This window comes from Jaculus jaculus, chromosome 3 (assembly GCF_020740685.1).
Source record: "Jaculus jaculus isolate mJacJac1 chromosome 3, mJacJac1.mat.Y.cur, whole genome shotgun sequence".
Lineage (NCBI taxonomy): Eukaryota > Metazoa > Chordata > Mammalia > Rodentia > Dipodidae > Jaculus > Jaculus jaculus.
The window spans coordinates 17,613,137-17,641,070 of NC_059104.1; the positions used below are offsets into that span (position 1 = coordinate 17,613,137).

A 27,934-nucleotide genomic window follows, 5' to 3' on the forward strand; every position below is an offset into this window, starting at 1 on the left:
GGGGTCCTCTGTGTCCACCTTCTTGGGATTGCAAGCAAGCTGCCATGCCTACCCATCATTTACATGGATACTGGGCATCCAGACTCATGTCCTCACACTGGACTGGCAAGTACTTCATCCATTGAGTTATCTCTTCAGCGCCAAAGTTACAACTTGATGGGTTGGCAGTCATACTCTCACCACACGTACCTTAACCCTGTGCTTCCCATAGGGAAGAAAAATGGTTTAGTGTTTGCAATTTAGACTTTCCATGATTTTATAGAAAATACTACAAAAAATAATGAAAATGAACTGCATTAAAAACAGAGAGTGTAATAGTGACTTCACAGGATGATTTCAGGATTATACAAGTGTATCCCAGACACTTTCATGCACTTGGACTTGGCATTCAATGAACATCCGTCTGGCGTCCATGCAGTCATGACCAATGGATTTCCTGTACAGCGAGCAAGGCCAGATGACTTGAGGGACTTTCCTTTGAACAACAAAACCCTCTACTGGAAGAATCCTTTGAAAATATTCTCCTGAGCAATGGTGTGGAAATAGGACAAGCGAAAGTGGGCAAAATCCATATAATGACAGTTGCTTCTAATTTTGTTGTTGACAGCTGTTCATGTCACAGTTAGGGCTGTTATGGGAAATCAAACCGTTTTATTGTAATGAATTTAGGGACTGAGCTGTCATTTGCTTTCCACGGTGATTCCACTCAGGGTGGTGAGGGAGCAATTTCTTTACTGTTTCTAGAAGTTTTCTACTTTGTGCCAGTTATCAAGAGATGATACCTTTCCTAGATTTATGAGAAACATTTTTAGGACATCTTAAACTTCATGTGTTTTCCATCGGCAGGCAGGGGATGATTCTTTTCGCACATATTTTCTATTGTGGTATGCATGGTGTGGTGTGTGCACATGTGTGTGTACAGATGCATGTACTGCATGTGCACACATGTGGAGGCCAGAGGAGAATGTTAGCTGTCTGTCTGTCTCTCTCTCTCTTCTTTTTTCTTCAAAGTTTAGAGAAGGGGGATGGGGAGAGAATTGGTGCACCAGGGCTTCAGCCACTGAAATGGAACTCCAGACGCTTATGCCACCCAGTGGGCAGGTGCAACCTTGTGCTTGCCTCACCTTTGTGTGTCTGGGTGATGTGGGATCTGGAGAGTAAAACATGGGTCCTTAGGCTTTGCAGGCAAATACCTTAACTACTAAGCCTTCTTTCCAGCCCACTGTATCTCTTTTCCATGTTGTTTCCTTAAGGCAAAGTCTTTCACTGAACTGGGAGGTGCCTTTTTTGACCAGTCTGGCTGATCAATAAGCCCTAGAGATACACCTGCCTTTGCCTCTCATAGGACTGGGATTATAGACATGCATGCCACCTCCAACATTTTAAAAATATTTTATTTATAATTTATTTGAGAGACAGAGAGAGAATGGGTGCACTAGGGCCTAAAGCTGCAGCAAACAAACTCCAGATGCATGTGCCACCTTATGCATCTGGCTTACGTGGGCCCTGGGGAATTGAACCTGGGTCCTTTGGCTTTGCAGGCAAACACCTTAACTGCTACACCATCTCTCTAGCTCCATATCTAACTTATTGTGTGGGTGCTGAGCATCTAACTTGTGCCAGCTGGATCAGGCCTTCCCAGGTGCTCTTGCTTGCATGGCAGCACTCTTACCTGCTGAGCCATCTCCTAAACTCTACTTCATACGTATCTAAAAAATAAAACTTCCTTGGACTATTTATGAGCCAATTCTTAACTTGCACATGTATATTTACAATGTTTTGCTCTAGTGTTATATTTGCTTCCCTGTTGTTTAACTTTCAGCTAAGCATTTTTCATCCCACGTGTTGTACGATTCCACTGAAGTACGAATAGAGCCCTTGAGTGCTGTTCCCAATGACAAATCCCACCTTGGGACATAATTCATGGAGCTGGACCAGCCCTGCTAATTTCTCTTTTGTTGCGTTCCAAAGTTCGCCTTCAACTCAGCATTTTGCAGAACAGGAGTACTTTGTCTTGGCATTCCTCGAGATTGGCCTTAACATACTATTGATTATTCTTTTCTCGCACAATTTCTGAAGTTGATGGTGTAAACCAGCGTGATGAAGATAGCGGCCCCTTTTCTCCCCAGTGCCTAAATCACTTTCCTGGTGGCGAGGTCATTGCTGATGGAGGGCCTTTACATTTCCAAAGCTCCAGGGATCTGTTGAGTATGCTGTTTTGGATTGCTTTGAAAATGATGGCTGACTTAGAAAGTATAAAGACTGAGACAAAAAAAAAAAAAAAAAAAAAAAAAAAACCAAAACACAATACTTGTGGCCTTGCAGAGATTTCATGAGGCTAGGCACTGAAAGAGCTAACAGATGCTTTGGGAAGACTCTTACTTTAGGTTGAAAATAAATCCAAAGAAGTTTAGATGTCCTGGAAGAGAGCTGGTGCTCTGCGGAGAGATTTCATCACAATAGAACGACTGACTTACTGGATCATGTTTGGTGGTAGTTGTTTGTTCTGGAGGTTGTTAATTGTGATAGGTCACAGGTTAGCTCATACAGCTTTTCAGGACTTCTTGCAGTTTAAGGGGTGGCTTCAGAGCACAGATTGCTGAGTTTACATCCCAACCAATGCAACATTGACTTCTTATTTTGGAAACATCTAACCCCATAATCTGGTGGTTACCTATCTAAAAACTTATCACAAGAACCTCATATTTTGAAGATCCCTAAACAGAGATTATGCCACAATCACAACAACAGCACTATCATAGGAGAAACCTTGTAATGTGCAAGTTCCAAGTTTGGAATCAAGCAATATTTTTCAGAATTCTATAAACACTGATGAAAACAGGGGCCAAGCTGGCCAAAGCACCACCTGACTGTGCTTGAATTGCAGATGATGGCAAGCTCTTATACCAGTCTCATATAAAGAATAGGAAAAAAAAAAGTAGCCATTATGTAACTGAGACAAGTCACAAGTGCAAAAAATAATATTTTTATATTAAGTACATGTGTTATGGTATGAAAATCTGTGTTTTCTCCAGTTTCCTACATGGAACCTAATCTCTAAAGCAATAGAATTTAGAGGTAGGGCTTTTGGCAGGTGAATAGGATGTATCCTCATGAATAGGATTAGTGCTCTTAGGAAGAAAAGAGAACACTGCTGTGTCAGCCCAAACATATTAAGGCAGTGGGCAATCTCTTCACAAGAAAAAAATACTCTAAAAATATGGGGCTCATGCAGTAGGTGACAACAAGATTCTTGTATTGAAATTTGAACCATTTTAACTTTCCAAAATTGTTATTACCACAGTATACTAATACCAAGATTTTTGGCTCAGGAAACCCAGGTTAACAATATAAAGCATGCTGGTGGCCTTTTTGATTACCCAACTCTTTTATATTTTGAATGAAAGAATTAGATGGGAAATGATGTGATGGAAAAGGGACTTGGGTTAAATGAGAGTCAATAGATCTGGTGATCAGGGCTGGAGATATAGTTTTAGATGGTGAGACTAAAGATGGGTTTGAAAGACCTGAAACAGTTTGTGCTTAAAGAAAAGTCTGTAAGTAGGTGGGCAGATGGAAGGAGTTGAATATGGCCTTGCTCTTTGCCAACATAGAGCGTCCTCTAGGACCCTGCCCTGTGGGAATAATAAGAGCATTTACTGTACATATCAGTGCAATGCCTAAGCTAGGGAAACAAAACCCAACACATAGGAAATAAGTGCTTGATAAGCATTACTTAATTGTGTAATTCTACAACCTGAACTTTTGACAAGTGTTGCGTTGGGAAAGGAAAGATGAAGGAGAAAACACCTGGTCTGGTTTTTCTCAAGTGTTTTCCACAAAACATTGCTTGAAAGCTGCTGCCTAAGCAATGGATTTCATGTACTTAACCTAAATTAGGAAATCCATGATAGCTTCATCAGGCCAGCATGAGCTCTATTAAAAAGGAAGGATGCTATTTGTGGGGTTTCCTGAAAGAATTTGGCAGGGTTCCCTCAGAAAGTTCCCACATGACTTACGTTCTGGAGAACAAGCTCTGATATACACCATGATGATGGTCGGGACCTGCCCATAGGAGGGCAGATTCAGCTAAAATGTATCCATTCCGAGGCCTCTGCTCTCTTCACGTTGAGAGAGGACTATCATATTTAAAAGGTATTATATTGACAACAAAACAGAAGCTTCTGGAAGATGTAAGCTGTTGTAGGGTGGATCAAGCCATTAGCTCTGTCCCTTTAAAAAGTATCAGGATTCCTCCCTGCCTGTTTCCCTCTAGTGGATGTTGCAGAAGATAATTAGGTAATTCCAGAAAGCATTGGGAAGCTGCACTATAGACAAATGCTGCAGTGTACAGAGGAATTATCTTCCTTACCTGGCTGACTCAAAAGACCAGCGATATCTGGCTCATGAATCCTCTATCTTAAGAGGATTACTAAGATATTGTCTCAGAAGTATATTGGCATTTTGAGATGAAAGAAGCTGACATTAAGGTAGAAAAAGCTGAACGAAGAGGCATTTTATAGTCTTGAAGGGACGTGTGTGTGTGGGGGGGGGTGGTTGTAGTGATAACGGGTTTAAGTGCCATGTCTTAGGTTTCTAAGTGTAAGTATTTAGACCATAAACATTCCAGCATCTTAACATAATTCTGCTAAACTAACACTGGGTGCAGGTTTCTGAGGCTCATGCAGCTTTATAAACTCCTGTCTCTGTCCTCTTTATTGCCATTGTCTCAGCTAGGGTGACTATAAATTCACAAAAGTCATTGCTGGCAACCTGAGAATCAAATGGCTTAAGATTCCTGCCTCAGCTCCTATGCTGTTGTTGGTTTTTCTTTTTCTTTTTCTTTTTTTAAACTTCCATCTCCTTACTTTTTTTCTTCAGTCGCTTCTTATTATATGTTGTAAAACATGTCTGTGGTCCACACATACCATTTTAAAATTTGCAAGTGGAACTTTTAATCTTAAATATAGACAACTAGTAAAGCTGTCTAGATTTAATGAATTAATATCCCTAAAGTAATGTTTTCTTTATTATATTCTAATTTATATTATAGCGGTGATACTTGAATTATTTTGGGGGGTTGCTACTTGGAGAATTCCAAGCTATTACTTTTATTCCCAAGAAATAACAACAATAACAAAAACCCTGATCATACCTGCATTGGATTTATATATAATTCACCCAGGTATGACCATTATTTTCTCAAGAGATAGCTCTGATATAATGAGAAGTGTCTCAGTCCATTGGAGCAGCTAGAATGAAAAACCTCAGACTGGGTGGTTTGTAAACAACAGAAATTAATTTCTCACAGGTCTGGAGGTTAGGAAGCAGCAGGTTTAGCATTTGGCAGGAGTGTCTCTGTTTCATAGATGACACCTTCTTGCTCTGTCACTTATTTAGCAGACGGGCACAAAGGGTGCTCCCTCATGTCTCATATAAAGGACAGACCCCATCACTGCCTCCCAAAGGTCCCACCTCTTAATTCCATCACACCAAGAGTTAAGTTTCAGTGTTTGAACCTGGAGTGGACACACAGGTTCAGACCATAGCATGAGCCACAAGGCAGCCTAACATTTAGACAGCTAGCTTCACTGATTCGGTTTCAGTTTGTGTGATCTTGGGTTATGTTTTCCCCATTTTGAAGAAGGTTACTGTGAAGATACAATATGATGCACAGGCAAGACACTGAAAAACTTATGCACAAAGCATAGTACTTAAATTAAGGTCATCTATAATTAAACAGAATACCACAACTAATAAATTCTATGGATTATCTAGAGCTATGGATGAATAAGCCCTATGAAAATTTCACATATGTTGTTCATCACAGTGTCCCAGAACCCATGAGTTCCCATCATATAGCTTGTGTTTTACCAAAAAGTCAGAGATGAAAGATTATGAATAAGTGAACATTTTCATTATAATTTCTCGATTTTTCTAATATTTGTGGACGGCAATTAATATGTGGCCTTCTATATTGAAGAAAAGAAAGGAGATGAAAGAAAAGACACTGTGTCTATGATAGACACTTCACTGAAACATGTGTTTTATATCCTTCATTGCAAGTGACAAATTATTTATACCAAATCAAGGTTGGGCATGTTTTCCTTGGACTCAAAAAAAAAATGCAATGAATTGGGTCTGCATATTAAAAATAAAAATAAAAATACGATGCTTTGTTTACTCCATTTACTGTGACAAATTAAGGACAAAGCTAAATCAACAAATTTACCTAAAAAATTATCACCAGAACCAAAAATATTTCCTGGCTCCTCAACATAGGGCACGCTATGCACTGTACATAATAACCAGTTAGAAAACAGAGAGCCTCACAAACAATATAGCCAGACTTGTTTCTCTGCTTGGTGGGAGCTGAGTGAAGAGCCACAGACCCTACATATGCAATAATCCCTCTTACTGAAGAGGATGTGGTCCAAGACACCTGGAACTGTAAAGTACTTAACATTTTCAATTAAAAGATGCACTTTAAGGCTTCTTCATGGCACAGCCAAATTGCCAGCATCAGTATTCTTGTGCTTTGGAGCCATCATTAAATAAGAGTTAAATATAGGTACTGTGATATTGATGGTCAGTCTATGCTCAGGATGCCTAGAGAGTGCCTAACAGGTGATTGGCTTATAAAGTGCTTAAGCGGGGCAAGGGGTTGGTTCATGTTCTGGGCATGTTGGAGTAGGATAGTTTGAGATGTCGTCCTGCTATACAGAGTGGTGTGCAAGTTCACAGGTACACAGTTTACTTCTGGAAGTTTTCATGTTCTCACTTCTTAGCTTTTTTGGACAGCGATTAGGACTGGCAATGACTAAAACCACAGAAACTGAAATTACTTATCTGCAGGGGCGGTCTACTATAACCGCGTTTGGTGTTCAGTCAGTGGCTATTTTAGCTACTTTTCTCATGGCTCCGAGAAGATTTCTGACAAGAAGTAACTTAAGAGAGGAAGGATTTATTTCAACTCTACTGGGGCAGAGAGTGCATGTAGCAACTGGTCATATTCAACTAGCAGTAAGGCACAGAGAGCTGTGAACACTGGTGCTCAGCTCAATTTCTGCCCTTTTTATTCAGTCTGAGACTCCAGTCCATGTGGTGGTGGCATATACAGTTCAGGTGGGTCTCCACAACTCAGTCAACCTGATGGAAAACTCTCTCACGGACATGTCCAGAGAGGTAGCTGCTAGGTAATTCTAGATCTTCTCACACTGACAATATTGATTACAACAAATCAGAAATAATCTGAACTCTTGACAAAGCCACCCTGATATGGTCATCTAGTCAAATGGCATCGGCTGTCACCTGTCATTGTTGATGGTGTCCAGTGTTAGCCCAGGGCTCAGGGTCTTTGCAACGTGAAAGTGGAGAATGCAGTGCATGTGGAGGGAGAATTTCACACGTCCACGCCAATGAAGTTGAATGACTTAACATGTTTCAAAAGCATTTTGTTCAAAGCTAGTAGCAAGAAGACCTATGGTATCAGCGTCATGTAAAATTAACCAGATACCCTGGGGTTCAACTTCACACATTTCTTTTTCTGTTTCCTAATAGCTTCCTATTCATGTGCTAAGATACATCTTTTCTGAAATCAAATTTAAAACATCTTGATAATGGATTTTTTTTCTTTAGTTTCAAAATCATTTACATTCATGACACACATATTCTAAGCACTCAGAATTTTGTTGTTATTTAGTTTGGCATTTTTCTATGTGGATTGTCTTCCTCAAGAAGACAGCTCTTACACAGTTCTATCACCCTGTCCTTTCAGAACAATCTCCCCTTTCTTCTCATTTCTGTCCTCCTGTCTTTCCTATCTCGCCTTTCTCATCATTTTTCTTTTTCACCCTGACTCATGGTGTTCTTTCCTTAAAGATTTATGACAGGGGTTCTCCTGGCCAACTTCTCTGGCAAACTCGAAGTTCCTGAATGTGCTCAGCATCCTGTTAAGAGAATTCAGGTTTCCACTGAATCACATGGAGTCATCAGTTTTAGTTTTGGCTACTTTTCATTGGCTTTGGTTTCCCAAAGTCAGCTACCATGTCAGTTTTAAGGTTTAAACAATCAGCTCCTGAGGCTTAAGCAATTTGGTTGCAGAATATCTGGCAGATGTATTCTATGCTTCTTAAGGTTTTTTTCTTCAATAAAAGCAATTTCTTTCTATTGGCTTGGGAAGATTTTTTTTTTTTTTCCCTTGAAGGATTCACATTCCTTAAACAACAGGACATCTTGATGTTCTTCCCAAATGGGGAGCAGGGAAAAGTTCCAAGGAGTTGGACATAGCAAGGACCCTCCCCCTCTCTGCATGGTGTAACGATTATTTCATATGTTCTTTGTTTATAAGGCTTAAGGTAGTTCCTGATATCTCTTTGCAGAATATCATTAAACACATGAATTACATCAGTGTGGCTGTGGACCATTCCTTCGACCTATGATGCAACAAAAATATGCTGAATATCACTATGGCCACAACTAAGTGCTGGGGATCTGCCTACTGGACATGTCCCATGGGGGTTATGACAAAAGGTCAGTCAATGCGATGCGGTGAGTGTGACAGGAACATCCATAGGAAGCTACAGGCCCAGGCTTGAGAGGAACTGCCTGGACTAGCAGAGGTGTGCTAGAACAGGCTCTTACTGGTTGGAGAGGCCACGGGAAATTTTCCGTAATTTTGTAAATCAGCTGTTGATCATAGTGATTATTAAAAATTAAGCTGTAAGAACTTACAATTATATAAATTATACTTAAAACTACATATAGTAACATTAAAGCTCACTGCTCTGTAATCGCTACATAGAAATCTATGGCCTTAAGGATACTCTTGGCAACTATATTTCTGAGATGTGACTACTCTATTGTGGGGTGACACTCAGACTTCAGTGACATGATACTCGGGATTGCAACTAGGCATAGTGAAGGTAATTATACCACAGAAATTGGCAAACACCACAAGCCAGAGTGTTTTCCCCACAGAGGTGTGACTCCTTTACAGGCTTAGAGAGGGGCTGAATGAGGTACCGACTCCATCGGAGTCAAACTACATCCATCGTGCTGTAGAGAAGGCAGTGCATTTGTGAGTCTGGGTAGAGGCCACTGAAATTTCTAGAACACAGTTATCATGGCCAATGGAAGGATTGCCCTATGGAAGTGTTCTCTGAAAGCAGAAAGAAATTGCAAGTTTTTCAGGAGGCCAGGAAAGTTCCTCTCCTTCTTTGTTACCAAGGATACATTGAGTGCTAAAACTAAAATGAGTTCCAATAATCTATTCTTGAGTGGACTACATTAAACATAATCTTCTCATCTATTGCCATGAAGTTAAAGGGAAAGAAAATCTCCGGATAAATCCCCAAAGGTTAGAGATAATCACAAGTTTTCCTTTATCTTCAAAAGTAGGAGCAAAATTGGAATCTCTTTTACATAGAAGGAGCTGGCTTTGTATAATTTTCCTATAAATGCATCATACACATATTTTTAAGCCTTCAGTATATAGTATAAAAAAAGTACTTTTTCCCCTGACAAAGCTGACCATGTTACAAACAGGAATAGAATAGACCCTGATTTTCCACCCTGTGGTGAAGAAATCAACTAACAAGAGGATGTTGAAGGTCTCTGATCTCAGCACACTTTTATATGGGGGAGCTGATGAGTAGAATATAAACTTTGGATTAATAAAAACATAGAAAAATTGCAAATCTAGAATCATTGAGAATAGATTCTTTCCCTTTGAAGACAAAGTTTAAAACAAGTAGTAGAGGGCTGGAGAAATGGCTTAGTGGTTAAGTGCTTGCCTATGAAGCCTAAGGACCCAGGTTCGAGGCTCGATTCCCCAGGACCCACATTAGCCAGATGCACAAGGAGGCGCCTGGTGCACCCATTCTCTCTCTGCCTCTTTCTCTCTCTGACTGTTGCTCTCAAATAAATAAATAAAAATAAATAACAACAAAAATTTAAAAAAAAACAAGTAGTAGAAATAGAATTGAAAACTTTATAAATATTATGACCATCTGCTTCCCCCCCCCCAACACTCAGAGATCATGGGTACTCAATTGTGGGCAGAGGCCACTCAAATCTCTGTCTCTTTGCTGGTAGAGGAAACGGGCACAGACTACTGTAGGATTGTTGGTACAGTCATCCACAACTCAGGTATTCCTGTGCCTGCTCTCATAGCCATGTATTCAGAGAGCCTTCAATTAAAAGCCTCCAGATACATATGGGATCGATTATGTGTGGAGTGCAGGTATTGAATCTCTTCTGCTATGAGATGCTAAAATTAAGTCCATGGACTCTCTTGGATGAGGAAAAAGCATAGTCTTAAACTCTCTAGAATTGATAGAATGCAGTTGTCCTTGGTAACAAGATGCTTAGCCTGTAGGAGTGGTTTTGGTTTGACACGGCTCAGGGCAAGCTTTTCACCTGCACTGCCTCACGGCTCTGCTCACACAGCATTATGAGGAGGCACTGTCAGAGACCTCATTTTTATTGTGAGTCCCTAGAGTTTAGACACATAAATAATCTGCCCCAAATTACACAAATGGTACCAACCAGATCCCAGGTCTGCCGGATGTCGTATCTAGCCAGATATCTGCTGCTACGTTCTGTTCAAGTTCATGTCATTTGTTCTCCCTTATCACTGACATTTCTCTCTGGCGTTATAGTTTCCACATTGTGAACGTTACTATGCAAAATGTACTGTTTGTTCCATGACACATTGGGAAGTTTCTCTGCAGAATGTACAAATGAGTAAGATGTAACTCTTGTCTGCAAATAATTTGTAAAACTTGGCCAGGAGGAAGGAAGTATAAAAATAACCATAACACACACCAAGCCCCCCCCCATAACACAAGGAATAATATGCTCATTAAGAAAAGCATATGTACTCCAGTGGCTCAAAAAGAGGAAAGGAAAGTGAAATGCTCCTAGAGCAAGAAGGACATGTTCCTCAATTAAACCCTAAACAATATCCTCATACTTTAAAGCAGATTACTTTATCTATCTGAATCTTCAAAATGCCATTTTCCCCTCAATGTCCTGAAAGGAAGAAGGTCCAAGGTAGAGAGAGAGAGGCAGAAATAGAGATTGCGAGAAGGAACCTGGTTAATTTGAGAAAAGAGAGTGTTTATGCAGCTATAAATTGTTGTGCTGGGTGGGACATGTACAAAATCAACCCTATGTTTGTAGGGGAGGAGACCTAGACCCGATACTAAGAGAAAGAGATTATTATATTCTCATTTCTGTTCTTCTAGGAACCTTTTTGATCTTCATTTGAGCTGTACATTCAGGAAGAGTTATCTGGACAAAATTAAGTACAGGAAGGCTGCCCCACACTTCTGTAATGGGTACTGTACTCTTCCGTAATAGCTATTAATTGAATGGATGGTTTCAATTGGAATTTAATAAGTCTTCCTTTTTTAATTTAGATTATATCTGACAAACCAATCTTTCCTCAGATTAGGTTCGAAATTATTCCCAGTATAGTTAAATGATATCTACTGAAATCAGTTTTATCTTCTCTGATAGGATAAGAAAGAGCTTAACACATTAGAAATTCAAAGGAAGAGATTTGACTTGGGGAGGATTATTTTTCCTTTTCCTTGGAGAATTTCCACAAATGTGCCCAGTCTGGAAATGCTTTCGTTTGAGGGAGAGGTGGTGGGATGAGAGCATGTCCATGAATGTCTGTGATGAAGACTGTGAGGTTGCTGACTGTAGTGAATTATTTGTGTGGGGCATGAACTAGTGACCTCTGTTTCTCACCACCCCACACAGCTACCTCCTTCTGTGCAGAAGCGTGTCTGATCCTGGCGGAGCGATGCTCATGGAGGAAACAGTGGCATGCTGGGAAAATCTTTTCCTTTGGATTAGACGGCTCTGTCTGCAGCCCTGGCTCAGCCGTTTGCTGTGGGACCTCAGGCGAACTACTTAATCTCTGTAGATTTAACATTCCTTACTGATGAACCGGGAAATGAAGGCTTTACAAGATTGTAGGGAGGATTTGAAACAAATTCATAAATAAGGCATCTAGAGAGAGACTGGCCAGGGAACAAGGGTGCTGTTTCTCCTCTATTATTGCCCTTGTGACTGGAACATGGTAGACTGTGTGTTGCATGGAGTTAGTCAGTGTTCAGTCAATGGTAGCCATAATGATTACCATTGTTACTTGGTGATTCTGTGCCTGAAAGGAATCTAATAACAATTTTTAATATGCTATTGTGCCCATCCTTTAAAAATGCATGTGCATATACAATGTTGCACAAAACGCAAATGTGACTAGAGTTCCCATCAGTGCCACAATTTATAGAAACACATATTATAGCTTGCTTATATAATTTGGACTAGCTGATATATATGGCAAAAGGCATTCCAGTGTGTTTCACCCTCCACTGCTTCCTAAGGGCTAAATAGAAAAGGAGAAAGGATTTGACAATACTGACTAAAAACAGATCTGGGAGAAAGCTAGAGCATGAATATACATGGTGAGAATAGATCCTTTCATTAGTCTGCAAATCCCTGCCATTCACAATCTCAATTATTAGGTAGAAAAAGATTAGCTCTTTTTCCTCTTAGATAAGATGAGAATATTTGGGGAAAGAGATTTCACATCTAAAACCATGGTATGCTCATCTTTTCCCTTCAGATACAGAAGAGAGAAAAATGAAATATATATATACATACATACATACATACATATATGTGTGTGTGTATGTATTACTATTAGGATTCTAGGAAATGTTGGAAGAAATGAATGGTATGACTGGGTAAGAGAAGCATATAATTAGAATTTATCATCTCGGGAAGTTCTCAGCATAGTTATAAGGGGAATCAGACAGGAAGACAGCCTGAGGTCTTCAATCACTGAGCAGTTCTTTCTCCCTGTATCTGCAGGTTTTCCTGAAGGCCATACAAATTTCTCTTAATACTTGATCTCTTCAACAAATATGAACTATAAGCGACAGCAGCCTCATTGCAAGACAGGCTTTGGAGTCAGACATTCACCTTCCCTTTATACCGGAGACATAGGTAAGCTACTTAATCTTTCCAAGTCTTGGTTCCTTTATCTGTAAATGATAGAAATGGTCTATCTCAATACCTTATCTTCATAAATATCACATTGTACAAACTATGTAAGCACTAAGCAAGGTTATTAGCAGTGAGCACTCACAGGTTTGAAGTGGCAAATATAAATACTGTGGCTTTTCTGAACAAGGCTCTTGGAATAATATCCATTAGTAACTGCTTTAATAAAATGGATGATTTTTTAAGGATAAGTTGGCTATCCTATCCTCGTAAGTTATTGTAAGTTTTAAGCTTTTCAATGCTCAGAATATTCTGTCCCAATCAAGAAATAGCTCTTGGGGAAGGGAATTAAAAAAAAAAACACCACCATAATAAAACTGAATTCTTTCTATTCTAATTAAAAAGAAAGAAAAAAAGAAATGAATCTTGGCCTCCACTAAACCTGGCCCAACAACAGCCCAGCCCAGTTGTGGAAATGTGGAAATTTAAATGTGTTGGGATTGTGTATCAGGAATGACTGAGGGCTCCATTTGAAAAAAGGGTAAATTCTAGCACCGAGCTGGAGTGTACATTTTAGCCTCCCACTCATGTGTAACTTCATGGATGTGGCGTGCTTGGAACCAGAAATCATCCAGTTCTACATTTACAGGGAAATTCCATTTCCTTGACGAAATCATCTCGCTAGTGTTTCCCATTACATATATCTGGGCCTGGCTCAATCCTGTCTTCCAGGTCAGACTTCTGGTCTCCCCTCTTCCTCATTGGAATCATGGCCATAACCTTCCCTTTTTCTCTCCTTCCATAACTCCCTTTACTCTGTGTCCAGCCTAGCAGATACATTTATTACTCTGTCAGTTTATGACCCTTCCTGCTGTATGTACCCATGTAAGTGTTACCTTACATACACTATACTATTTCTATTTTTGATTTTGGAATATACTATTTCTATTTTTGATTTTGGAACATGTCATTTTAAGGTCCATTTCTTGATTACAGCAATACCATCATAATGTTGTTAAACAAGTTTCACAAAAATGTCTCATTCATGTTGTGCTAACAAAACAGTCCATCTTATTGACCTCTTTGAGAAGTTTTGGAAGAATAATTCATGTAAATTGCATTTATTAATAATGTGTTGCATGCTTGAAATGTGTACCAGGAGTAGGTTTTTAGTGTTTGCATCACAAAAATGGTCAGTGTGTGAAATGCAATGCATATGTCATTAGCATGATGTAGTCTTTTCCAGCATGTATATGTATTTCAAAAAGTTATGTTGCACACCATAAATACATAGCATTCTTATTTTTTCACCTACTTTTTAAAGTAAAAGTGTAGGTAATTCACTGAATTAGGTTGGTTTCTTAAAAGCTCTTTGCATCTCACTTACTAGTGAGGATTTTTCCCCTTTATTTATGTTTTAATTATTTCCCCAAGTTTCTATATGCCAACTCTTGGGCTGGGTACAGAAGGGAATCCTGTCCTACCTCGAGTTTCCAGCTAGTGAAGTCAGAAGAAGGCAGGGAGCAAAGATGGATGTAAATTCTCCATCTGCAATAGACACTGTGTGAAGGAATCACAAGAGGGGACCTACAGAAAGAGGACAAGCATTCCAGGAGCAAGCAGAGGAAGCCAGAAGTGGCTGAGACAAAAGTCACGTAGCTGTACAGTAAGCAAGGATCGAGCAGCAAGAGGCAAGGTGACAGGTAGGGAGAATACAGATGATGGAAGAGTTTGCGGGGGTTTGAAGTCCACCGTGGGTACGAAAGGAGCTACTAAAAAGTAGTGTCTGACCTCGTTTATATTTTCAAATACTTTGGCTGCTGGGTGAAGGACAGATTTGAAGGGCTTCGAAAAGGAAAGTCAGGGCACCAATTAGGAAGCAATTGCCCTGGGAGAAACTTTTCATGAGGTTCCTTGAGAAAAATGAAAAGAGTAGAAAAACTTCCTGTCAAAATGTGTCCAGGCAATGGGAGGCAAGGAGCCTGTTCACATGACCTGATACCATTTGCCAGCATGGGGTGGTGGGGTTTGCATCTATCTGCCCCATGGCTGCCTCTCCTAGGGAAAATTGCGTTTAATGAAGGTTAGGAGCTATCTCTGCTTCACTCCTGTGTCCCCAGTACCTGCTCTGTGAAAACTCAACAACTATTTATTGAATGTCTGGATGAAGACAAGGAGTGGCAAAACTTGAATATGGGCACGCACCAATGCAAAAGTGTGGGATCGTCTTAGGCCACAGATACCTTTGTCCACCTGTGTATGTGTTGTGTTGTCTTGTGTTGTGTTGTGTGTGTGTGTGTGTGTGTGTGTGTGTGTGTGTGTGTGTGTTCTATTCTCTAGGACTACTGTGAACTTCCACAAACCTAGACCCTAATTATTTTAGCATCTAGCATGCTGGCACCCAAGGCCTCTTAAAATGATTTGGGAGGAATGGGTGGTTGCTGGTTTTTATTTTTTCCCCACAGTCAAGAAAGAAAATGGCCTTTGGGGCTGGAGAGATGGCTTAGCGGTTGAGTCCTTGCTTGTGAAGCCTAAGGACCCCGTTTTGAGGCTCGATTCCCCAGAACCCACGTTAGCCAGATGCACAAGGGGGCGCACGCATCTGGAGAACGTTTGCAGTGGCTGGAGGGCCTGGCTCACCCATTCTCTCTCTCTCTCTCTCTCTGTCACTCTCAAATAAATAAATAAAAATGAACAAAAAAAATGTAAAAAAAAAAAGAAAATAGCCTTTCAAAGATGACCCTAACATGATATTTAATAAACAGTTGATAGTAATTTGGAGCATCCTACATTGCATGGGTACCCCAAGCTCATTAAAGCCCAGAAATGTGGCTGGAGAGATTAGTGGTTGAGGCATTTCCCTGCAAAACCAGACGACCCAGGTTCAATTTCCCACTACCAATGTAAGCCAGATGCATAAGGTGACACATGTACCTAGAATTTGTTTGCAGTGGCTAGAGCCCCTGGAGTACCCATTCTCTCCCTCTCTCCTAAATAAATAAATAAAAGTTAAAAAAAAATCTTAAGAAAAGGGGGGGGGGAAGCCCAGAAACAGGCCCACAACATTTTTAGCTCAGCCATCTTTCTGATAGAGAAAGAAAAACTAGAGTCTTTCCTACCCTACTTTCTACCATTTCACCCTGAGAGATTCCCATCTGATTCATGCCCAGCCAAGGATGTGATTCCACAGCTGTCTTTCTGGTCTGCCATTTCCCCCACTCCTCCTTGATTTTATTTGAAATCTCTTTTGCAAAGCATGTTCACAATTGAAGAAAGTCTCATGTATTTCAGTATGAATGACTTTCAATTAAAATGCAATCACTATGTCACCAGGTTTGAAGGACTGAAAGAAGTATGGTTAGTGTTTCATAGCAGGAAGGCAGGTGGAGAGAAAGAAGGTCTTTGTGCATTCAGCTGTGTGGTGGAAAAGAAGGGCTAGGCTAGAGACCCACTGCAAATATCTCCGCATGGCTTAAGGTGGGGTCCTGTTTATTTTCAGCTTGGTAGAAACAGATTCAAACTGGGCACCTGGTACTTGTGTTCGGCAGCTGTGAGCCCAAGAGCTCCATCTCATATGATTTGTGAAACTCTGCAATGTTTGGCCTCTTAATGTGTGCTTGACTCTATACAAAGGAGTATTTTCTCCTGAAGGTTTATTAACGAAAGTTGTACCATGGTCTTAAAAGGAAGTCAGAAGTGGCCTTTGCAACTGGACATATAGAACATGTGCCCAGTCTCCATAGCTGATAGTATTATTAGAAGTTGCTAGATGGAGGACGACGTGAAAGTGTGCAGAAAATTTAAACGTAAGAAAATTCCTCCCAAATTGCTCACAAAGATGAGGGATTAGTCAGCATTCCTGAAGCTTGCTGAAACTTTTAGGCAGCCAGTAATTTCATTATGATTGAGTAGTTGTGAATGGAAAACTTGCTTGCTTTCTCAAAGCCATTTTGTTACACATTCTAAAAGTGTGGCTCAATAGGAAAAGCTCACTGGCAACATATTAGAATTCATAATCCCAGCCTACATGTCCCCATAGCTCCATTTTTAGGTTACTGCACCTGTCTTATGTGCATACATTGGGAGATACATTATTAATGCAAATACCTTTGCAGACACCTGCATGCTGTTTTCTTGCATGTTCATAATGGCTTCAGAAATCTTGACGTCAATGGGGTCCATGACAGACTCAATATTGAATGGCCCTTCCAGTCGCTCTGCCACCAAGAGCATTGCATCTGTTAAAACATAGGAATGTTATTTAATTGAGAACAGAAAAATCCGGGCTCTTAATGTGCATTCACATATTTTTAAGAACTAATGGCTGAAAAATAGCTATTTGCTCACATTTTAAAACTGTCTTAACACAGTCAAAAATAAAATTGATGACTAATTTTCCAATCATAGTATACTCTATATTATTTTAATATTTAAGATTATTTTACATGTATGAAACCGGGTCTGAAAATAAGAACATTCATCCAAATGCAGAGAGTTGGGCATACTTTAATTATTCCACATGAAATGAAGGCATTATTTGGTCAGGTTTCAGTTGCATTTAGGAAAGGGGTATGATCTTTTTTATGAGTTGAAGCTGAAATGCTCCCCAAAGATTCACGTTTTAAACACTTGTCCTCCAATTTATGGTGCTATTTTAAAGTCCATGGAGCCTTTAGGAAGCAGGGCCTGACTGACCAACTGTAGTAGGTAACTAGGTGGGTCAAGCTCTCAAGGGTGCTGAGCTTCCGGCCTGTGTGAGGCTTACAAGCACTCCCGCCACCATGTCCCAAACTGCCGTCCTTTTCCTGCTGCGATGAACTGAGATCCCTCTGCAACCAAGAGGCCTCCCTCCAAAAAAACTTCTCTGTAATGTTGCTTCTTCTATGTATTTTGTTATAGTGACAGAAAACGTAACCACCATGATCTCTCTTCTTTGGGAATTTCGGGGTGGGGGCATGAGAATTTTGGAGAAGTGCTGATTTGTGAATTTGGATAAATAAACCTCATGACTCGATTCACACAAAACTAACGTGTGAAGCATTTCTAGATTTCATAAGAATAGACCTGATCTTTCTTTGTGCTGTCATTCTGCCCAGAATGATTTTCTTTCTGCTTTTTATCGTTAGAGGGATAAAGATAACTTCTCTTATTTGGCTTGGTATGTTAAGGTTGATAACACAGTATATGTTCTAAAAAATGTCTGAGCGTTCATATTGATCCAAATATGGCTTGGGGAGTAGAGAAGACTGCACAGTGACATGGAGACAAGAGGTGGGCGTTAGGAATCCAGCCTTACTTTGTCGTAACTAGCTAGATGGACGTGCTAAAATCTCTGAGCTCATCAGGCCACAAGGTGCGGTGGTGTATAAGAGGGACTGGGGACAGGGTGTCAGTGTCTGTAGTGAGGGGCAGGTGTCTTCCACAGTCACTTAGCAATGGCCCAGCCTCAATTCTTATCTACCAGAGCATAATGTGACATCCTATCTTCCGCCTGGAATATGGAATAAAGTTTTATGTGATGATCAAAATGTGTCTGTGTTGGAAGTTCTATGTTTAGCATGACTGAAAAATTAATTAATAATATAAACATAGCTTAAACAAAACATTTGAGGCTATCAGGTACCATATTAGATGACATAGTCTAGACTGCTAACTTATTGAGTTAACAGGTAGAAAGAGTTTCAGTAGAAAAAGCTCTTAGAAGCCCATACTAAACCTATTCCCTTTTTCAAAATAACACGCATTTATTATCCAGTGCTCACAAAATGCAGAAAAGAAAAACAAGGAAGAGTAACATACCCATAACCCAACTTCCCAGAATAACACTATAAACAGTGTGCTAGATACACTATTTTTTCTCTGTGCATGAATATTTTAAGCCTGCAATGAAATATACTGTGCATATATCATATAATCTGCTTTCTAAATGTAATATATTATTAATGTAAAACACTGTTTATAGTTAGCTGTTTTATAGTAGCAGTGTGAGGAAACCAAATTTTAGTTTTATTATACACCCAGCCCTGTTCAACCAAAGACTCTGATATCAAAACATTTTCAAGGTTATAAAGTAGCTATGAATTAGGATGGTGAGAAACCTTTTAAGAGGATTTTTTTATATGTATATATGAGGGACACAGAGCTGTCTGGGAAGTAGAGACTCATATATTTAAAGAGCCCCAGGGTGTATAAACAGCATCAGCTCTTACAGCCATCAACTGGTGTTTTCTGCCAGACCTCATAAATGAACCCCAAGTGTATTCCCTGAGGAATGACAAAGTGTTAACTCTTCAGAGCTGAACCAGGGGCAGCAAACTTGCACTACGGCACCCATTTCCATGTCCCATCCAGACAGCCTCATTGTTGCAGGTAACCACAAAATCATAGGCATGTATGTTTCATAAAGAAGTCCTACCATTTTTTTCTAAAAACAAAACAACTTCCTAGATAACAAAGCCATATCCATGTATAACAAGACTCTTATAATGCCAACAGTGTTCTGCAGCTCTAAATGTCCTAATTATCTGGCACTGTTGACCAGAGGCTACACTGTGCTTGACGGTCGTATTTAATTCGGAACATGTTTTCTCCTTTAAGGTTGTGAGGGACAGCTAAATGCCTGAAAGCTAGCCCACTTCTTTTGTGTCTTTACGTCAGTTTTGGGTGCTCATTGAAAAGAATACTCTCCATTACAAAACTTGGGAGCAGGTTTTCTGGTGAAGATTAATTATGAATGAGCAAGTAAAGAATCAAGAAAGCCTTGAACATAAAAAAAAAAGGTTGGTACCATGGAGATACTCAACAAATACAATCACAGAAGCTGAAAACTGTGGGATATTTAATTGTGTTCTTTCTATATATATGTGTGTGTATGCATCACTGGTCTATCACAATGCATGTATCCAGCATGAACAGGCTGAGCTGTGAAGCAGTAACTTTGGCTGTAATGAAAGTCAGACAGCAAAAAGGGTGAATTTTTTTTTGGGGGGGGGATTCGCTTCTAAAGACAACATACAGTATGAAATTTTTGATAATTCTTAATTAAATCAAAACTGTCTTTTCCAATAGAAACTCCTTCCCATGTCTAGGGAGGGCAAGAGGTCACTGGATTTGTATCAGGAACAGTCTCTGGAGACTTTAATCCTTTGGTTTCATGGTCTATCGTGACCACAGCACTAGCCCTGAGTCTTCTTAGGCCTGCAAAATCATCTCTCAAAACAACAATTACAGTATTCATGGTAGGGCTGAGGAGTTTAGCTCAATTAGTAGAATGCTTGTTTCACAAAAATGAAGACCTGAGTTCAATCCCCAGTACCCACGTAAAGGCAGGGCATGTTGGTGTATAATTTCACTGCCGGGGAGGTGGAGGCAGCTGGATTCCAGGAACTTGCTAGCCAGTTTATCTTATTTGCTAACTGTGGGACATGAGGGACTCTATCTCACAGCAAGGTTGTACTTGAGGATGGCAACCATATTATCCTCTGGCTTCTACACACCAATACACACATGTGTACCCACACATGCAAACATGCATACACATACTCCCTCCCACATACATGGAAAGAATATTGGTTTAAAGTTTTCCTGATGACTCTCTCTCTCTCTCTCTCAATGTAGCTGAACTCCTGGTGACCACCATGATGAAACAGAAACAAATGGCCTTATATCCCTTCTAGTTCTATTCCTTATGGCAATCCATTTGCTTTATTATACTAATTGGTATCATAAAGCTGTTTGATGTAAATGTTGTAAATATATCTCTATTTTTAAAATTGGAATATTAGTCATAATATACTTCTTTATATTTTTTTAGATAGTGGTTAAGCTGTAAGCAAATTAAAAAAATGTTAGATTTTTATTTATTTTAGAGAGAGTGCGAGCAAGAGGCAGACAGAGAGAAAATGGGCATAGCAGGGCCTTTGGCTACTGCAAATAAACTCCAGACACATGGGCCACCTTGTGCATCTGGCTTATGTGGGTCCTGGGGAATTGAACTTGAGTCCATTGACTTTGCAGGCAAGTGGCTTAACCTCTAAGCAATCTCTCCAGCCTTGTAAGCAAATTTATGATACAAATGCACAATGTTGACAAAACTTCTTAGCCAAATATAGTTAAAATAAATCTCCAAAGAAAGACAAAATATCCAATATACATAAACTTGAAACATCAGAACCACTATAACATGAAATAGTCTGCATATAGTAAACAGTAGTATTATACACTTAAAACTTTGAGAATTAACTAATGGGTATCATTCATTGCTATCATCCTCATTTTCCAGAAAAGAGTATCCAGAAATTCTGAGTCAAAATGTTTTCAGCTAAGCCATTAAATAGTACAAATATACACAAATAAGTTGAAACACTGTTTCTTTCAATGAAAATCCAAAAATGTTCACATTCCTAGAAAAGCTTAAATATAATTAATTACATGTGACACATCTAGATAGTTACATCTAAATAAAATATGCATGGATTATAGTTATATCCAGGATTTTTGATAAAAAAGGAAGGATGACTGACAGTTAATGTAGTTTGAATGGTTTATATTGTTCCAAATACAAAGTTTTTTGTGAAAAAAAATAGAACTAGACAAGTAGTTTATATTTCTACAAATATAAACATTTTGAAATCAAGAATATATGTATGCATGTGTTGTAATAATCCTTGTCCACAATTTTCCTTTTTGTTGTAAATATGCATGGCATGACAAAGGTCTCTTAGAGAAATGCTGCTTTCTCTTTTGATCAGAGAAACTTCTTTTCACAGATGGCTGTGACTACTAAGGAGATTCAAAACTCAACAATATACTGAGAAGTATTGACAGTTAAATGCACAGAATTAAGTGAGAGATCTCTCTTACAGCTGCCAAGGCTCAGGTTATATTGCAGAAGAGGCATAAGGAAAACATCTAAGAGTCAAAGGATGGGAGGAATGCTTTGGAACATAGTATTCCAGACATGAGGTGGCCTTTGCATTCATGACCTCCTAGCAGCTGCTGTTGGGTCCACTATAATGTCATCATGGATGATGAAGCAAGGCAAAAGAGAATAAAATGAGATCAAAATCGAAGAGGATATTGTTGGAGGGAAGAAGTGTTTCAGTGGAAGAGGCATGGGGGGAAAAGTGAGTGATGGAAGGAGACTATGATCAAAATATATTATGTGAGGTGGTGTTTTGAATCAGATGTCATCCAGAAACTCATTTGTTTTGAATGCTTGGTTCCCACCTGGTGGCAATTTGAGATGTGGAGCCTCACTGCAATACGAATGTACTGGAGGTAGACTTAAGGAAGTTATAGCCATTTTCCTTCTTGCCATAGCTCAGCTCACTCTTGTTGCTTTCTGCCAGCTGTGATGGCAAGAAGTGATGTCTACCCTCTGCTCTGCCATCCTTTCCTTGCCATAATGAAACTTCCCGTCAAGACTATGACCTCAAATAAAACCTTTCCTCACATCAGCTGCTTTTGGTTAGGTGATTTTTCTCAGGAACATGAAGAAAACTACAACATGCACATATATAAAAACTGTCAATAAATTCAATGAAAGCAGCTGTTCCGAAAATTCCTCTAGGATTCTCTAAGTCTTGAGAGTTGTCAATAGACAATAGTTCCAAGAGCAGAGTTAAAATTTGTACTCAAAATATAAATGGCAACAAAATTCATCTTTTGTAAGTCTTCAATTCAACTCAGTATAAGCATAGAGGTCAGTTTGGAAGACATTTTGGTGACATACTAACAGCAACTTCTATGAACAGTAAGGGAATAGAAGGTGCATGGATGGTACTCAGGTGCATAGCTGGCATTGTTTTCTATGTACAATTAATATTTGGATAATGGCTGTCTTTTGATGGATGGGCTCGTTACTGGGGAATATGAAACTTCATTATTTTCTCATGATGTGCCCCTTTGCTAATTACACATGACTGCATCAGTTTTGAGACACTTCCTTTTGGGAAGTGGAGTTTATGAACCATGCCTATGCATCCAGGTGTGTTCAGTGACTGCTGTGATGAGCAACATTTAGTATCAGTAACTCTTTGCTAGTTTCTAGACTGTTCCTAAGACACCACAGACTTTATGTTCTGTCTCTTGCAAGACTCTTTTCCTGAGATTATCATGCCAGAGAGGCCACATGCTAAGCAAATTCCAGATGACAGAGCCAGCAGGACACAGATTTACAGGCCCTCTCAAGGTGCCAGACATGTGAGTGAAGCCATCTTGAATTGTACAGATTAGCTAATGCCAACTGATGACTAAACAATGACCCCAGTCAGCACCATATGAGCAGAAGAACCAACCAGCTGAGCCTCACCTAAGTTTCAGATCCAATGTACTCAGACTTTATAAAGTACATTATTATGTCAAGTTTTAAATTCATGTATAACTTATTTTATAGAAATAAAAAAAGTCAGAGCAAAATACTCAGAGGTTTACCCTGTACTTGTTTGACAGAACTCTAATCTTTTGTACTCTAGTCAAGTAATGTTTAACAAATTTAGCATTTTTGATATACTTCTTGCACATCACACACATTATGATGATTAAGAAAACTAAAAGGAAGCTATTAAGGGTACAGAGAGGAAAACTTGCTCCTGGTTCACAGAGTATTCATGTTCCAATGCATGCGAGCTAGCCTTAGATTAGAGACTATGTCTCTGTTGGGTTGTACAATTGAGAGAGAGACAAAGGGATCCTTGTGCAAGAGGGGAGTAATTCTGTTTTTGATTTTTAAGTGCTGAAGAGTGAACATGCTAACTCAGCCAGCCAGACACCTCTGATCTAGGTACAACAACTGGACTGTAAGTTGTCTTATAGGGACTTCCAAAGGTTTGTGCTCTCTGGGACATGCCTATCAAGCACAACATCAGATGATCAGATGGAGATCTTTAATGTGCTTTTTGAGAAGAGAAGGTACGAAACCAAAAGTGACTTTCCTGGGTTGAATCAACCCAAGAGATAAAGATTTCCAAAATGTTTTAAAGAAAGCAAGAGGAGAAAGCTTTCCTTTTAGATGACCTGTGACCATCTTTCCTAAGTACGTATAGGGCAGGGATAACTTTGAAAATGGTCAATTCCACTCAAATAACCTAAATTTAATTTTGTCACAAATTATCACATTATTTCCCTATATTTGCTTGACAGGAACAAATCTTCAAAATTGTAGTCAAACAAAAATTTTATAAGTTTGTTCTTAACTATTCTAATAGGTAAAAATCATGACAACCAAAAGTATATATATATATATACACACATGTATGTATATTCGTCTGTGGTATGTGAAAAATGATAATAGTGACCATGTCACAGTGGCACTGTAGCTTGTCAGGTACTGTGTCCTTGGTGTGGCTTTCAAGGAACTTAGAATGTTTTTGCAGTCACAATGGTGAAGCATGCATTTTTTTCTTTGGGAGGGAAATATGAATTAAGATAATGCATCATCTTTAGGCTTCCATAAAATTATCTAAATTTGTCCTTATTCACTTCTTGGGAAAAGAAAATCAACAAGCTGAGTCTTCTCCTAACATTTTGTCTGAATTCCATCACATTTTCTTGGGCTGTCTGTTTCTTAGGAAAGCTTGCCCCTCTTACATCCTTGGCACCTTTGTGTTGGTTAACCAGGATATGTGGCCTGATGGGAAGCACAGGAAAGACTCACAAGCAAACCAAGCAGTTTTAATAACATCTGGTCTATTCAATTATCAGCATCTGGTCATTAAAAGAAAACAATACAACATCAAGAACAACAAAAATGAAATAAGAAATAGCTTCAATATTTGTATGTGGGATGGTTAGTATCCACAGCATCAATAGTATTAGGGGCTCTGCTTTTTACAACAACCCACAGGAGAGAGGTACATTGAGTGCACATTCCTTGGCTTTCTCCCAAACTGATTAATTAAAATGGCCTGTGAGGTCTGGGGTGGAATACATTTAGGAGAGGAAAGAGAAGGGAACAGAGCTCCTGGGGTTGGGAGCATATACGGACACAGCAGGGAGACAGGGTCTGGATAACCAGGAAGGAGGGCAGGCTTCAGAACAGAGAGCTTGAACATAGGCAGAAGGTTCATGTCCTTTTTAGCTTTCAAAAAAAATTCTTATTTCTAATTTCGTTTTAATCGTATCTAACTTTGCTGCTTTCTAATCTTGCTTTTGATGTTGCCAGCAGGGCTGTCTTCTAAAAATACAGATTTTATTAGACCACTACCCTGCTCGAAAGACATAAAATTGGGGCCTTCTAGCTTGGCATAAGAAAGGCCCTTTGGGTGCTGGTACCCGCTAAGCTTAATAGTCTGGCCTGTTTCTACCACCGGGATATGTGTGCCCTAGAAAGGCTCTCTTTTCAGCACTCGATCAGAGCTGTTTACATGACATTGAAGTTGTTCCTGAACTCTCTTGTATAAGTCAACCTATCCTCAAACAACTGGAATACAAGTTTTTCTAAAGATAACCTTGGTATGCTACCTGCCAAAGAGCTGAGTTTATAAGGAGATTCACAGTCAGATCCAATCCTGGAGTCTAACTCGTTTATCATTCTTCAACATGGCCGGGGAGGGGAGTGGTTCCTGTTACAAAACAAACATTGGGTGTTTATATCTTTGTATATGATTCATTTGATGCCATGTTCAAATCAATCAGAGAGTAACAACTTGAAGGAAGAAGGTTTTATTTTAGTTCAAGATGTCAGACGCTGTTGACATCATGGCAGAACAGGAAGCTTCCTTCCCAGCAGCAAGTGGAAATCACAACAGGAAGCAGGGCAGGGTGAGTCATCAATGGTCCACCACTAATGACCTACTTCTGATTGTTAGGACCCGCCTCATTAGGGTTCTACAACTTTTCAAAATAGTTTCACCAACAAGGGTACAAATGCCCACAACAGGAGATTGTGGGGAACATTTCAAAACATCACAGACTTTATCTGTTTTGTTCACAGCCGAGTTCCAACCCCTAGAATGGTATATTTGGCTTTCTATGGGTTTCTACTGGGTATTTACTGCCACAGATTTAGCCAGCCTTGGACAGAAAATATTTTTTAAAAAATTTCAACCTTCCTCAAACAAACTAAGACTATATTCCTAGTATTTTCTAAATGATACAGTTTAACAATTTGCCTAACACTGACATTGGATTGGATATTCCGAGAAGGAATTCAGAGAAGATTTAAATATAAGGGGAGATGTTTGTAAGGTTCATGTAAATATCATGCCATTTTACATAAGAGTCTAGTGCAACTTATGAATTTGAAGTCCATGAATTCCTGCAACCCCTTGGATGCAGAGAGAGGACTAGAGTAAGATCCTGATTGATGTTTCAATCAACATTTGTTAAGTGAGGCAATAGGACAAAATTAAAACATATTCTTGTATTTTTACTAACTTAAGAAAAACAACCTTTCTGCCCTCCTCTCTGTCCCAAATCTTCCCCTCTCACTCCACTTCCATCTGTTCAGCCACACATGCCTGAAGAACTTTATTAGCAGTGGCTGCAAGTGTTCCCTTGGTGGCTTTTGATCTGTTATAACATAGATGGAGAGTTTGGGTAAGAATTTGAAATCTTATTGTACTTTTCTTTTATTAGGTGGAAATAACTTTTTGGTTCTCTTAGCTTGAAATGGAAAAGCACGGCTGGTTTTGTTTCAAGTGAAGGTTATTTCACCACCCTTACCAATGAAATGTTTATATATTTGACTTGTTTTAACAAGGTAATTCCTCCTCCTTCTTCTTCCTCCTCTTTTTCTTCCTTCTTCTTCCTCTTCCTCTTTCCCTCCCCCTCCTCCTCCTTCTTTTTCTTTTTGTATGTGTGTGTTCATGTGTGAGTGTGGGCCCTCATGAGCCATAGCATGTGAGTGGAGGTCAAAGGCCCTCACCTTCCACCTCCTTGAGGCAGGGTTTCTCCCCTGTTGCCATTCTTTGCTGTGTTTGCAGCAATCTTCCAATCTTAGATCACAGAGACCTGCCACAGCTTTGTTTCTTTTTCTCCTTCAGTAGGGTCTCACTCTAGCCCAGGCCCACCTGGAATTCACTATGTGCTCTCAGGGTGGCTTCAAGCTCACGGTGATCCTCCTACCTTTGCCTCCTGAGTGTTAGGATTAAAGGTGTGTGCCACTACACTCTTATCTTCTTCTTTTTCTTCTTCTTCTTCTTTTTTTTTTTTTTAGATGTGGTGTCTGAGGATTGAACTTGAATATGTAGGCTTAAGTGGCAAACACTTTACCCATTGAGCCATCTCCCCCAGCCCTCTTACTGCATTTTGAAACTACAGGTTTTCCATTAACATCTCTGTGATGAATGTCACTTTTGTTTTTCACATGTAATTGGCTCCTATTAAATGAACATCAAATTGGTTATCTTTTTTTTTTTTTTTTCCCCAAAGAAGATGTTAAAAAAAAAAGTCTGTAAGCCCAGTACCATGCCTAGGTCCATAAAAATGTCTCGGACAAGCATCAAATCCTAAAGGGCCGGGTTTGTCTAGAGAATCCACAGTTCCAAGAGATGAGATAAACAATAAAGGAGAGAAGTGAACCAATTAAATGCAATTTAAAATAGTAAAAAGCTATCAAATCCAAACATGAAACAAGGATAGCCACCCAGAATAATTACAGCAACTAAACGATAATGCCAAACCAAAAAAAATTTTTTTAAAAAGAGTTTTTAATGAAAATAACTGTTTGCTCTGAAACTAAATTCAGGCAGAGGAGAGAACAAATATAAAAACTAATTTAATTCTGAAACCAGCACAAACAGAAAGGCCTATATTGCCTTGACACCACAAAAGAAAATGCAAATTGTAGGGAGAAAATAATTCACCAGTTGTCCTTGCATAGTGCGGAAATTAGAATCTACAGACCTCATTTTCAGACAGTTTCTTTTTAGTAGGATGATGCATTGCATTTCATAAAGGTATAATATATTCA

At 39.4% G+C, this 27,934-nt stretch overlaps 1 protein-coding gene across 2 annotated transcripts in view; it reads right to left on the reverse strand.

The window, feature by feature from the left end:
- Window positions 1-27,934, reverse strand: part of Gpc6 (glypican 6) — a 1,121,087-nt gene that overhangs the window by 111,308 nt on the left and 981,845 nt on the right. For both annotated transcript variants that reach the window (XM_004651045.2, XM_004651044.2), the window contains exon 5: window positions 17,128-17,258. In XM_004651045.2, the coding sequence (XP_004651102.2) occupies window positions 17,128-17,258 (131 nt within the window). The remainder of the gene's footprint in view (window positions 1-17,127; window positions 17,259-27,934) is intronic.